Below are 12,133 nucleotides of genomic sequence, written 5' to 3'. Positions count from 1 at the left end.
GGAAAAGTATCTGGTGGGGACTGACCATTGAAATATCTCTTAAAAGATAAATAATAAGGCAGGGAAAAGAGAGGGAGTGTGTTCAACCAGAGGAAGCAGTATGAGCAAAGGAGCTGTGATGTAAGTAGCATTACAGGAACAAGGAAGAACATAAATACAAGTACTGTTGTTATGAATTTTAAGGCAGAAAGTGATGAAAGGTGAGTGAGGTAGGTCAAAGAGGGATTTGTATGCCATGCCTGGGGGGTTATACTGAATCTTTTAGGTAATGGTGAACCTTTTAGAGTTTAAAGCTGGGGAGGATTTGTGTTTTTTTTTTTTTTTTTTTTTTGCGGTATGCAGGCCTCTCACTGTTGTGGCCTCTCCCGTTGCGGAGCACAGGCTCCGGACGCACAGGCTCAGCGGCCATGGCTCACGGGCTTAGTTGCTCCGCGGCATGTGGGATCTTCCCGGACCAGGGCACGAACCCGTGTCTCCTGCATGGGCAGGCGGATTCTCAACCACTGCGCCACCAGGGAAGCCCAAGGATTTGTGTTTTAATGATAAGAATAGCAGCATGTGGAATATAAAGCCCTGTGTTTTACCAGGTTGAATCAAACCATTATAAATTCTCTGTGGGATTAGTTGTCCAACCAATTTACTGAACTCTCTTAACCCTATTTGAGAAATCCATATCCCTGGTGGCGCAGTGGTTGGGAGTCCGCCTGCTGATGCAGGGGAGGCGGGTTTGTGCCCCGGTCCGGGAAGATCCCACATGCTGCGGAGCGGCTGGGCCCGTGAGCCGTGGCCGCTGAGCCTGTGTTCCGCGACAGGAGAGGCGCCACAACACAACAGTGAGAGGCCTGCGTACCTCAAGCAAAAAAAAAAAAAAAAAAAAAAGAGAAAAGAGATCCCTTGATCAGGAAATACTAAAATACTATCTGGGGTAGGCAGACCTCCTTCCTTCCTCCCGCCCTCCCTCCCTGATGGGATTACTTATGCACAGAACTTAATTGTTTAAATCTATTCTGATAATATTACTGTTCAGTACAGGTTTGAACTGACTTGAAAAAGTGATCTTAGGATCAGTATCACTTCACTTAAGAGTCAAGTCTTCTCAAACCATTATCTTCTATGGGGTTTTTTTGGTTATTGTTAGTTTTGGCTAGTGTTGATAATACTAGCCTTGCAACAATGCTTTCTTGGCTCTATTCTCAAGTTTTTAATATAAGTTAAAATCCAAAAATTGTCATGATCTCTTTCCTAACTAATTGCATTATAACTGGTTTAAGAGAATTATTTATATGTAATATTTTCTAAATTTGTTTTTTCTGGCATCAGAGTACCAGGTATTTTTAGAGGAGGGAAAGGACAAAACTAATATTTAAGTGCCTTTTGCATTCTGTGTGTTTTACATAAGTTATATCATTTAATTATAAATATGGTATGGAAATCTCTATTTAACTGTGTTCCCTTGTGTTACACCCATACTTACAGAACATTATGTCCATCTTCTGTGGGACTGCTTACAGTTATAAGTTATATGCTTGTGTTATTTGTTTAATGTCAAACACCAGATAGTCACATTACATAATATAATCTGTTATTTAGGGTTTTTTTTTTTCTCCTATATCTCTGACCTGAAGGTAGAAGTAATGGTGTTTTTGTTCCTCATTGCTACTCTAGATCATTGTTCTTTCATCTCCCTAAAAGCGTCCCCAGTTTCACCAGATTGTATCACCATCTGCTTTTCCTTGTAATTGAATTGTTCAGATGGCTTACTTAACATTACTTTTTTGGTTTTTTTTGGCATTTTTAGATAAAAGCGCACCTTGGTAGAAATTTAATTTCTCTTGAATACTTAACTCTCTCCATCTAATAGTTTTGTGATTGCTTCACTTGGTTCCCAGGGACCCTTAGGGGCCCCTAGTCCAGCTCTTAAAGTAGCACCTCAAGGCTCTATGGAAAATGGAATATTGTAAAACCAGTGACCATGCTAAGAGCTGTCTGACCTAGGGACTAGCTGTAGGGCTGTGTCTGCTTCCTCCCACCTCTGGAGAAGCCAGATAGTATTTTGCTGCCTTTTTCAGACTCCTTTTGTGAGAGTGAAAATCCAACTCCTGGCTTTAATAGTGTAACTACAGTTTCCTCTGTCAAGTTGGATAATAGTCTGTGCAGGACATACAGTTCCCTTCTACCCTATATACCCCAAATCTGTCAAGCCCACAACTTGAGTCCCATGAACTACCTTATTGTTTCTTTTTGATTCATTGAATTGTATCACTAGTTTCACTAGTCATCAGAGTATCTGTTTCTAGCAGTCTTTTCCATCCATCTTGATTTTTATTTGCAAATACGAGGAGCTTAACAATAGGTTATTACCTCCAGATTGACATTGGTCCTATCCTTCAAAGTTCACAGGTTTAAAACACTTGGTTCTTTTCCTTGCCTCGCAAATGATCGCCCCCATCCCCTCACTCTTAAGATACAAGTGTTAGTTACTGTCGCCTTCAAGAGCCTTTTACTCTACTCCCACACTGGGCCAGGTGCCCTTGGAGTGTGGTCCGCTAGCACCCTGTGCATGCCTCTATTCTAATGCTTACCATATTTTATTGACATTTTCTGATTGTTTGCCTCACCGTGAGACTTTAAAGAGGGAGTTCATTCTTTTTTTTCCCCCCTTGGCTGCATTGGGTCTTCGTTGCTGCATGCGGGCTTTCTTTAGTTGTGGTGCGGTGGCTTCTCTTATTGCGGAGCATGGGCTCTACACACGTGGGTCTCAGTAGTTGCAGCACACCTGCTCAGTAGTCGCGGCACGCAGGCTCTAGAGCACAGGCTCAGTAGTTGTGGCACACAGGCTTAGTTGCTCTGCAGCATGTGGGACCTTCCTGGACCAGGGATCGAACCCATGTCCCTTGCATTGACAGGCAGATTCTTAACTACCTTGCCACCAGGGAAGTCCCAGAGTTCATTCTTCATTGTATTCCCATGACCTATCATATGATTGACACTTAATGTTCATTAATATGAACTCAGTTAAATGTCTTGATTGTCAGATGTTTTCAGATTATTGTTCATAGTCTTAACACCAGCTTAGTGGTGAGATGTAAATATAAGAGGTTGTAAACCATCTTTATGTCATTTTCTTCTCAGTATTTCTTGTGCAGTATTCTAGAGTCAATTTTTATTTGACAAAAGGAATTGACAAGAAGGTGAATGTATGGCAGTTAACCTTCTAAAATTCCAGTTATAACTGAGTTTAGAGCTAAATATAAAAATTATGTGTGTGATTAGTTGGTTTGGCCAACACAGAAACACTTTATTTTGTTGTGTCAAAGCTGAAAACTGACAGAAAGAGGAGTTGGAATAAAATTAGAGAAACTAGCCAGTGCAATAGTAGAGATTATATTGATCATCAAGGCACTTATTCCTTACAAAATTAAAGAAAGCCAAGAGGAAAGAGAGAAGAAATTCCAACTGAAATACCTGTTTGAGGAGATATATTGTCAAGATGTACAGCCCTTCATGCTTTAGTAGCTCTTGAGGCATCTTTATGTGATATAGGAATTAATTTCATAAAGTTGACCCTGAATGATCAGGAAAAAGGTTTAAGCTGTGGTCTTTGTACTTTCTGAGGAATGAGATAAGTATTATATTTATTTTTAAAGAGATTTCTATCCAAAATGGTTATGATGATAAATCCTGCAGTGCTTAGATTAAACCTTTACTTGTCTGGAACTCTCACTTATTGAAAATAGTCTTTTCCACTAATCACAGAGTTATTTCTGTTCTTTGTTGTGTTTACCTGGCAGAAGTAGTACTTAAATAGATCTATTTTATTTATTAGTAGTAGATTAAGTATTAGTAGGTTTGTTTTTTATGGTGCTTACAAAACTGAAGAGTAAATCGTTAAATACTGCTTTAAAGTGTGTACCTTTTAAAAATGAAGCCTATATCCCGCAGTTAAAAGTAATATGTTGGAAGATTAAAACGCCAGTAGTGTTCAGCGTTTGTGCAGTGATCTCTGTATGATAAGTTGGTTCAGGTTAATTCCCCCTTCAATATTCTTTCATCATCTTTAAATGTGTAATTTGTCTCTTATTCCTGATATTTTTCATTTATTCCTCTTGACTTTAGTTTTGTTTTTAATGGACTATCATTCTGTTATCATAGTCCATTTGTGTTTCCTAAGATAGTTTAATGGCTATTTGCTGCCTTAGAAAGAAATTCAGTATATTTTCTTATTCTCAAGAATTAAGAAAACTTACTTCCAAAATTACTATCAGTTGATATTAGTGTTACCTAAACTTTAAAACCTCAATTTAATTAAAGTATAGATATATAGTGAGATGACACTGTGAAAATTTTATTTAATAAGAGAATATTGGATATTGATATTAAATGCTATAACTAGTACATAAGGTTTTATCTTCATTTATCTCAAGTTTGATAGATTTTGAATAAACTTAAAAACATTTTTAATGTATAAACACATATTCCATAGCATTTGCTAACCTTTTATAAACAAGAATTACAAACATATCCTTGATGATAACTTGAAACTTTACTTGCTGTCTTTATTTTTATGTTCCCTTATAGAATGTTTCTCCATCCCAGAGAGATGAAGTGATTCAGTGGCTGGCCAAACTCAAGTACCAATTCAACCTTTACCCAGAAACATTTGCTCTGGCTAGCAGTCTTTTGGACAGGTTCTTAGCTACTGTAAAGGTAAATATTTTAGAATACACTTACATACAACTTCTTTTTTGAGGGTTTATATGCTACACCAGGGACTATTAGTAAAACATTCTACAAAGTGGGAAGGAGTGGAAAACCTTCCTAAAGATTATATATATACTTATAAGAAGACACGATGTCTTCTGTTGTTGTTTTAAGTGTTCGGAAATGTTTCTAATTATATACTTTTCTTTTGGCTACAAGTATTCCTAACTTATACTTAACCTATGAAAGTTTTGATCTCTTGATTTTAATACAAACCATGTAGCATTGGCAAAATGTTCAGTCATCTTTTTAACACATTGAGTACTAGTTGTGAACAGTGAATCAGACTAGAAAAGTATAAGCCTATTGCATATTTTTCTCTGTCATTACTTATTTATTGAATCCCTTTTGTGTAGTTCTCTGAACAATATATAAATACTTTCTAGAGGAGTATAACAAGATGAACTGAACTGTCATAAAATAACTTCGTTGTATTTTTGTTAAATGGCAGCATTACAGGTAAGTTTATGTTTTCCCTATTGCTATAATATATTGTTGGTTATATTATGTGAAATCAGTCATAGTAGGCCCACAACAGTTTTAAAGCAGAAAGTCAACATTTATTCAATAGCAAGGCACGAAAAGCAATTCAGTTGTTATTTGTATGCCTAGGAATATGTAGCTGCAGGAGTGATGTATTCAGTGCTGAGGGTACCATATTCTTTGTTATTAGGTATAAAAAAAAATAGAAGCCAAAGAATTACGAGTGGAGAATTTGGATGGCCACTCAAGTTACCTTTCTGTGTTTCAAACTTCTACTTTTGAGAGTAAAGAAACTTAAATTATGATACTAATTGCCTGAAGTCTGGGTTATCTGAGATGCCTACATTTATCTCAGCATGAAGTCCCCCTCCCTTCTCCTTAGTTCCCTACTGTAGCTAATCTCCCTTTCACAAAGAAAGATGCGTTTGAGGTTAGTGTCGTTTCTTGGGTTGTATATTCCTCAAAAATTTTAATGGACTTGTTGTAGCTTCTATCATAGAGAAGATTTTTACTGGCCTTATTATTAAACATTTTAAACAGATTTAGGGGAAGTTTCTGGAACAATTAGAGAATTTTGCCAAGTAAAATATCATTTCCTTCATATTGCTTATTTAATGGGTCCTATCATGCAACTAGCATCAGATACTTAGATATGGTTAATCTATATTGAAACAATTCATCTAAAATGTATTCATAGTTTAAAGTGCTTAAAGCAGACCATTGAAGGGCTGCAACAGTGAATGGAACCTCAATTCCAGCCATGCAGAAGAAGGTACTATGAAATTCTTTAAAAGTAATAGACCTCGAGCCCTATCCCAGACATAATGAATCTGAATCTCTAGTATGTGAGATCTGGACATCTGTATTTAAATAAACAAAAACAAACTACATAGATGATTCTGGTATACATCCAGGATTGAGAACTACTATTTGTTTAAAAAACACACACACATATATTTGCTGTTGGGATTCTTTTCAGTACTAAATTTATTATTGGTGCCCTTGATTTGGGGGTTGCATTTCCTACCCAAAGTTGTTAACTGTTGGACTCTCTTCTTTGTAATGAACTCTGATTACCTCAGGGATATGGTTTTGATATGTTGTGTACATGGAGAAATAAGGGAACCTGGAAAACTGTCTTAGCAACAAGATCTAACTTCACTTTCTAGATCACTTGTGTGGTGTTCATTAACCTCTGAGACTCTTTTCTCATCTGTAAAAGAAGATATATCTATGGCAGTGCTTTCTAAACAGTAATATTCTGATTAATATTAATGATTATTTTAAAACATTGATAGTATTGAACTAGCTTTTATTTCTCATACAGGCAGAGAATTGGAAGATTCCTAGACAGTCTGTCACTTATACTGAGGCACAATGGTCATAGGTTGGCATGTTTATTAAATAACTAATCAAGGCCATACTCTGGTCATCAGAAGCCTTCCCCAAGGCTTCATGGGAATGTAATATTTAGGTATAAAATAAATGTTGAAACAGGTTTTCTTTGTGTTATATAACTTATCTCTGTGTCATTCAATATAATTGGACTAAATTATCATGATTATTTATTTGGTTGCACCAAGCAACTATGGGATCTTAGTACCCCGGCCAGGCCATGACAGTGAAAGCACCAAATCCTAACCATTGGACTGCCAGGGAAATCCCTGTCCTGATTATTTAAAATTGGATTCTGATGCTGGGTTGGCAAACCCTTATTCTACCAATGACGTAGAAAGTGTGCCTACTTATTATAGATAAGGAAAATAGGCAAATTCAAGCCCTCCTATGGGTGTCAAACCCAAGAAAGGTTTTTTTCCCCACTAATTGGTTCTGTATATATTTAGGAGCCTTTCATTCTTATCATGGATCTTGAATATATAATTTTTTGGGTTAATATTTAATTAGAAAATTTCATCTGCTAGCATCCTATAATTTTTTAAAGCATGTGAAATATATTAATAGCCTTCATTTTATTTTCCCTTCTTTCTGTTTAATTCCCCTAACATCTAGTATGTTAATCTAACTGATATAACAGGCAAAGAGAATAAAACTAGGTTAAAAAATACACAAATATATATATATTTTGTGGTACGCGGGCCTCTCACTGCTGTGGCCTCTCCCGCTGCGGAGCACAGGCTCCGGACGCACAGGCTCAGCGGCCATGACTCACGGGCCCAAGCCGCTCCGCTGCATGTGGGATCCTCCCGGACCGGGGCACGAACCCGTGTCCCCTGCATCGGCAGGCGGACTCCCAGCCACTGCGCCACCAGGGAGGCCCCCACAAATATATTTTTAATTTGGGGAATTTTATTAAATAAAAAAATGTATTCTAAAATCAAGCTCATCTCTGCTGGATAGAAATTAACTTTGGCTAACTAGTATTGGTTGAACTTCCAACAATGGAATGGTCTTAGTATTTCCATAGAGTATAATAAGGCTGAGGTTATGAAGTTAAAATTTAGCTCTGATCTTAGAAGGCAGTGGGTAGAGGGGCTTCCCTGGTGGTGCAGTGGTTGAGAATCTGCCTGCCAATGCAGGGGACACGGGTTCGAGCCCTGGTCTGGGAAGATCCCACATGCCGCGGAGCAACTGGGCCTGTGAGCCACAACTACTGAGCCTGCATGTCTGGAGCCTGTGCTCTGCAATGAGAGAGGCCGCAATAGTGAGAGGCCCGCACACTGTGATGAAGAGGGGCCCCCGTTTGCCACAACTAGAGAAAGCCCTTGCACAGAAACGAAGACCCACACAGCCATAAATAAATAAATTAATTAAAAAAGAAAAAAAAGAAAGCAATGGGTAGGAATCAGATTAATTGAGTTCCATAGAATTGTGTGCATACTTTTAACTCTTAACTTTTTGAAGAATAACTGAAGTTGCTTTTTCTCTCTTCCCCATTTTAGGCCCACCCAAAATACCTAAGTTGTATTGCAATCAGCTGTTTTTTCCTAGCTGCCAAGACTGTTGAGGAAGACGAGGTAAATATTTTCCTTTAAAGATTAGTCATGTCTCTTTGTTGAAATTATCCTTTTATTGTTTTCTGTTTACTAACAGTTTATTTCAGTTTCAAAAACTGAAAAATGAGTTTATTTTTTTTCTGTCCTGTCCTCCTGCCCCATCCCCCTTTGCTTTGGATAGAGAATACCAGTACTGAAGGTGTTGGCAAGAGATAGTTTCTGTGGATGTTCTTCGTCTGAAATTCTGAGGATGGAGAGAATTATTCTGGATAAGTTGAATTGGGATCTTCACACAGCCACACCATTGGATTTTCTTCACATTGTAAATATACCTGAAATCTTTTAGTTTCTTGTTTGAATGTGTAGTCCTATTTCAGTAACTTGAAAAGTAGATTGCCTGCTCATTTTTTGTTGTTGTTGTTCTGATTTTTAGGAAAAGGAAAATTATTGCATTTAGCCAAGGAAAAATGAGAAATTGGGGTATATGTCAAATCATTGAAGCTAAAATTGCAAACTTAGAAACTGAGTAATACCTGAGGTTACATCAGTTTTTGTATATAGCTTATTTAGATATTTGAGTAAAACTAGAATGATGTTCTTGTGATTTTTTTTTTATTTTTTTAGTTCCATGCCATTGCAGTGTCAACTAGGCCTCAGTTACTTTTTAGTTTGCCCAAACTGAGCCCATCTCAACATTTGGCAGTCCTTACCAAGCAATTACTTCACTGTATGGCCTGCAGCCAACTTCTGCAATTCAAAGGATCCATGCTTGCCCTGGCCATGGTTAGTTTGGAAATGGAGAAACTCATTCCTGATTGGCTTCCTCTTACAATTGAACTGCTTCAGAAAGCACAGGTAGGTGTCAGTCTAATTAAAGTGTTCATTTAAAATTTTTTTCTCCTATTGGGATACATAGGGTTAGCAGATAGTTATAAAACTAAGACATTTTTAAGAGTAGAGAATAGTTTTACACACTTTAAATTTATGTGTTAGATGTCTTTTTTTCCTCTTTTAAAGTTTAGATAGTATTTTCTTGATTCTTTTCATCCCTTCTAGATTACTTTAAAAGTTAGTAAGATTCTTGATAATATATTCTCCATTAGTTTTGTATGAAGAACATTCCTAGCTATATTTGTAGGTTTCATTATAGTGCTTCTGACTTACTCATTTTATAAAAGTCAAAAACATAAATTTCAAGAAGTTACTTTTTTAGACAAGCAGATAATTTATCGTTGGCTAGAGAGGGAAATATTTGGCAAACAGAAACTATATTCCTGAAGTTCCAGGACTTCCTGAAGTCCTGGTGTTCTCACTCTTGCTTAAGATTGGTTAATAACTTATATCTGCAAATTGATACAAAATGTTAGTGGTCAGTTAAATTTTTATCAACTTGTCTGTATAAAAAGTAAGTTTAGTGAAGAAAATTCTCATTCAAATGAAAAATTAGTAATGGTGCTGTGTGTTAGCAGCAACTTGGAGAGAATCCTTATTGCTTCTATTCATGTCACCAAATAGAACCTACAAGTTTAGATCTGCTGCAAACCATACTCCTTGGCCAACTGAGTCCATAAAAGGCATATGAACCTACTTTCCCTTTAAATATATATGTCCCTATTTATTCTCATTTGGCAGTAGTTATTCTGGTTTGTTTCATTGAGTTATTTAGAGCAGAGCCTGTTAAATTCTGAGCTTAAAAACATTTTGTAATATAAAAAGAACTAACTTCAAAGAGCTGCAGTTATTGAGCTAATAAAACTTATAATTCTATAAAAGAAAAGAGAATACTTGAATTTGGTGTTTTATAAGATAGTTATAATTGATGATTTTATAGATATGAGCTATGAAAGTTAGCAGACCCAGACATGTAAGGTATACTTCAGGGCAACCTCTCAGCTGAGAATATCATGCCCTAGTTTGTGAGCAGAGAAGGGCTTGAGAGTCTTTTCATAAAAAGAATGATGATGATGGTCAGAGCAATATATCAACTAGAGCTCCATTCCTCTTACATGTGTCCGGTTCCACTGTTCTTAGCATGGCTCAGCTTGTTCTGTATCCCTGGGAAACATGATGTTAGTGTAACAAAGGCTATTTCTCCTTTATGTTCTTTTAATTACATGTGTTAGATTAAAATAATTGAGAAGTGCTTCTTTGCATTGAAATAAATGCTATAATGAAAATATACCCAAGGAGATGGTTACTGTTTAGTGAGAATTTTTAGAAACTAACATAAACTACCACATAAGTGAATAGTGTAGCACAGAACATTTACTTTGCCTACCTAGAGTGTTGGAAAATGAAGTTGAATACTAATCTTTTACATTAGACTGCAGAAGGAGGGGAAGGGACATTAAGAGAACCTCCTACCTCCTACATTTTTCATCTTTTTATTGGAACAAAGGACATATTTCTAAATGCCTCCATGACTTGGTCTCTGTGCCTGTTTCCAATCTAGGCCAGAGAAAATTTGCTATATGAAGAGTTGCTGTCACAGAGAAAGGACAGGCTTCGAAGCATAAATAGTAAGAATGTAAATAGCATGTATATTCTGTAGCTTTGAGGGCTTGTTCTCTACTGAAGAACACTAGAGAATCTGCTTATTCTCTTTTGTAAGTCTTCTGGTGCTAGAAGAAAGTGTTCACTGAAACTGTTTTCCCCACGTATTATTATTATAAGCTTGGAATTTGAAGGAACCTTCTTAGAAATCATATCATTCAACACCTTTATTTTATAGCTGCAGTCCAGGGAACTTGGGACTTTCTCAGAGACACACAGAACTTAGTAGCAAAGAAAACTAAAAAAAACCCCAGTGCTTTTTCTGTACCACAGAAACCTTGAAGATTCTAGTCCAGTGGTTTTAAGAGTTTCCTTTAGAACTGGAACCCTTCCCTCACCCCCAACAAAATCTTGTACACACACAATCCCAAAATCCTAAGTAGTAAAGTATTACTTCATAATGTGTGTTTGGGGCACAGGCCTATCAGATGCAGTCCTATTCAACATGGCCTCTTCCTTTTCATAAGCTATTTGGACATAGTTTGAAAACTACTGTTCCTTTCTCTTGTATATGTATATAGTTATATTCCATAGACATTTATTGAGAAATCTATGATCAAGGCAATGGGGATACAGTGATTCTAAAAAGTCTCTGCTTCATGTAGTAGTCAAGTTATATAATGAGGAAGACAGTTTAAAACAAGTAAGGTCACAGAACTTCAGAGATTTTGAGACTTGGTTTTAGCAGTTCTCTGAAACCCTCATGGCCCAAATCTGAGTGGCTCCTTATTCTTTAAGACTCAATTTTCTTTGCTAAGTTTACTTGTGTTCATGTAGGAACACCAAGACTAATATCTTTGTAATTAGACCCATGACAAGGCCATAGTAATATCAGATGTTGCTCCTGGATTTCTGGTTGTAGTTTAGGAAATTCTTGTATCAGATGGTAAGATCATGCTGGAATTACTTCTGACACGTTTCCCAGGGTCCTGGTTTGAGAGGACTGCTTAATTGTCCATCATAGACATCTCATGTTGTGAGGGAGCCCACTATCACCAACTCTGTATTCCCTTTGGACTTCAGACGAAGTACAGTGAGTGTTCCCTGGTTTGAAATGCAAGCTTCTTGTCCCTCCTAGTCCCCTCACTCCTCACTCCACTATCCCCATCACCACCCCTCTTATCTCTTTTGCTACCTGTTGTTGATCATCATTCTGGAATAGCTAACCCTCTCTTTCCTCTTACCCCTTCTTTCATTGCTCTGCTTCTGTGGCTATACTCAATGTTCTCCTCTTTCTGACTGATGTGGTCCACCCTTGATTATCTCAGGATGTTAAATCTACCCAGAGTAGTGTGGTGGTCTTCCTAGTCCCTAGTCAAGCACTAGTCAAAGTAGATGTTTCGGCTGTGGTGTAGTTTAAAATTAGAGTATGGAGTTAAGGA

At 37.1% G+C, this 12,133-nt stretch overlaps 1 protein-coding gene across 3 annotated transcripts in view; it reads left to right on the top strand.

Moving 5' to 3' along the window:
- The window catches only part of CCNI (cyclin I), a 34,357-nt gene that overhangs the window by 17,839 nt on the left and 4,385 nt on the right, over positions 1 to 12,133 (top strand). For 2 of the 3 annotated variants that reach the window (XM_059066940.2, XM_059066941.2), the window contains 4 exons: positions 4,579 to 4,707; positions 8,145 to 8,219; positions 8,380 to 8,520; positions 8,823 to 9,053. In XM_059066940.2, coding sequence (XP_058922923.1) covers positions 4,579 to 4,707; positions 8,145 to 8,219; positions 8,380 to 8,520; positions 8,823 to 9,053 — 576 coding nt within the window. Of the gene's footprint in view, positions 1 to 4,578; positions 4,708 to 8,144; positions 8,220 to 8,379; positions 8,521 to 8,822; positions 9,054 to 10,650; positions 10,718 to 12,133 lie in introns of all 3 variants that reach the window. The other variant, XM_067035877.1, reaches the window with a different exon arrangement.

The sequence above is a fragment of the Kogia breviceps genome, chromosome 6, assembly GCF_026419965.1.
Source record: "Kogia breviceps isolate mKogBre1 chromosome 6, mKogBre1 haplotype 1, whole genome shotgun sequence".
Taxonomy (NCBI): Eukaryota; Metazoa; Chordata; class Mammalia; order Artiodactyla; family Physeteridae; genus Kogia; species Kogia breviceps.
This window is presented reverse-complemented; position numbering and strand designations above follow the sequence as displayed.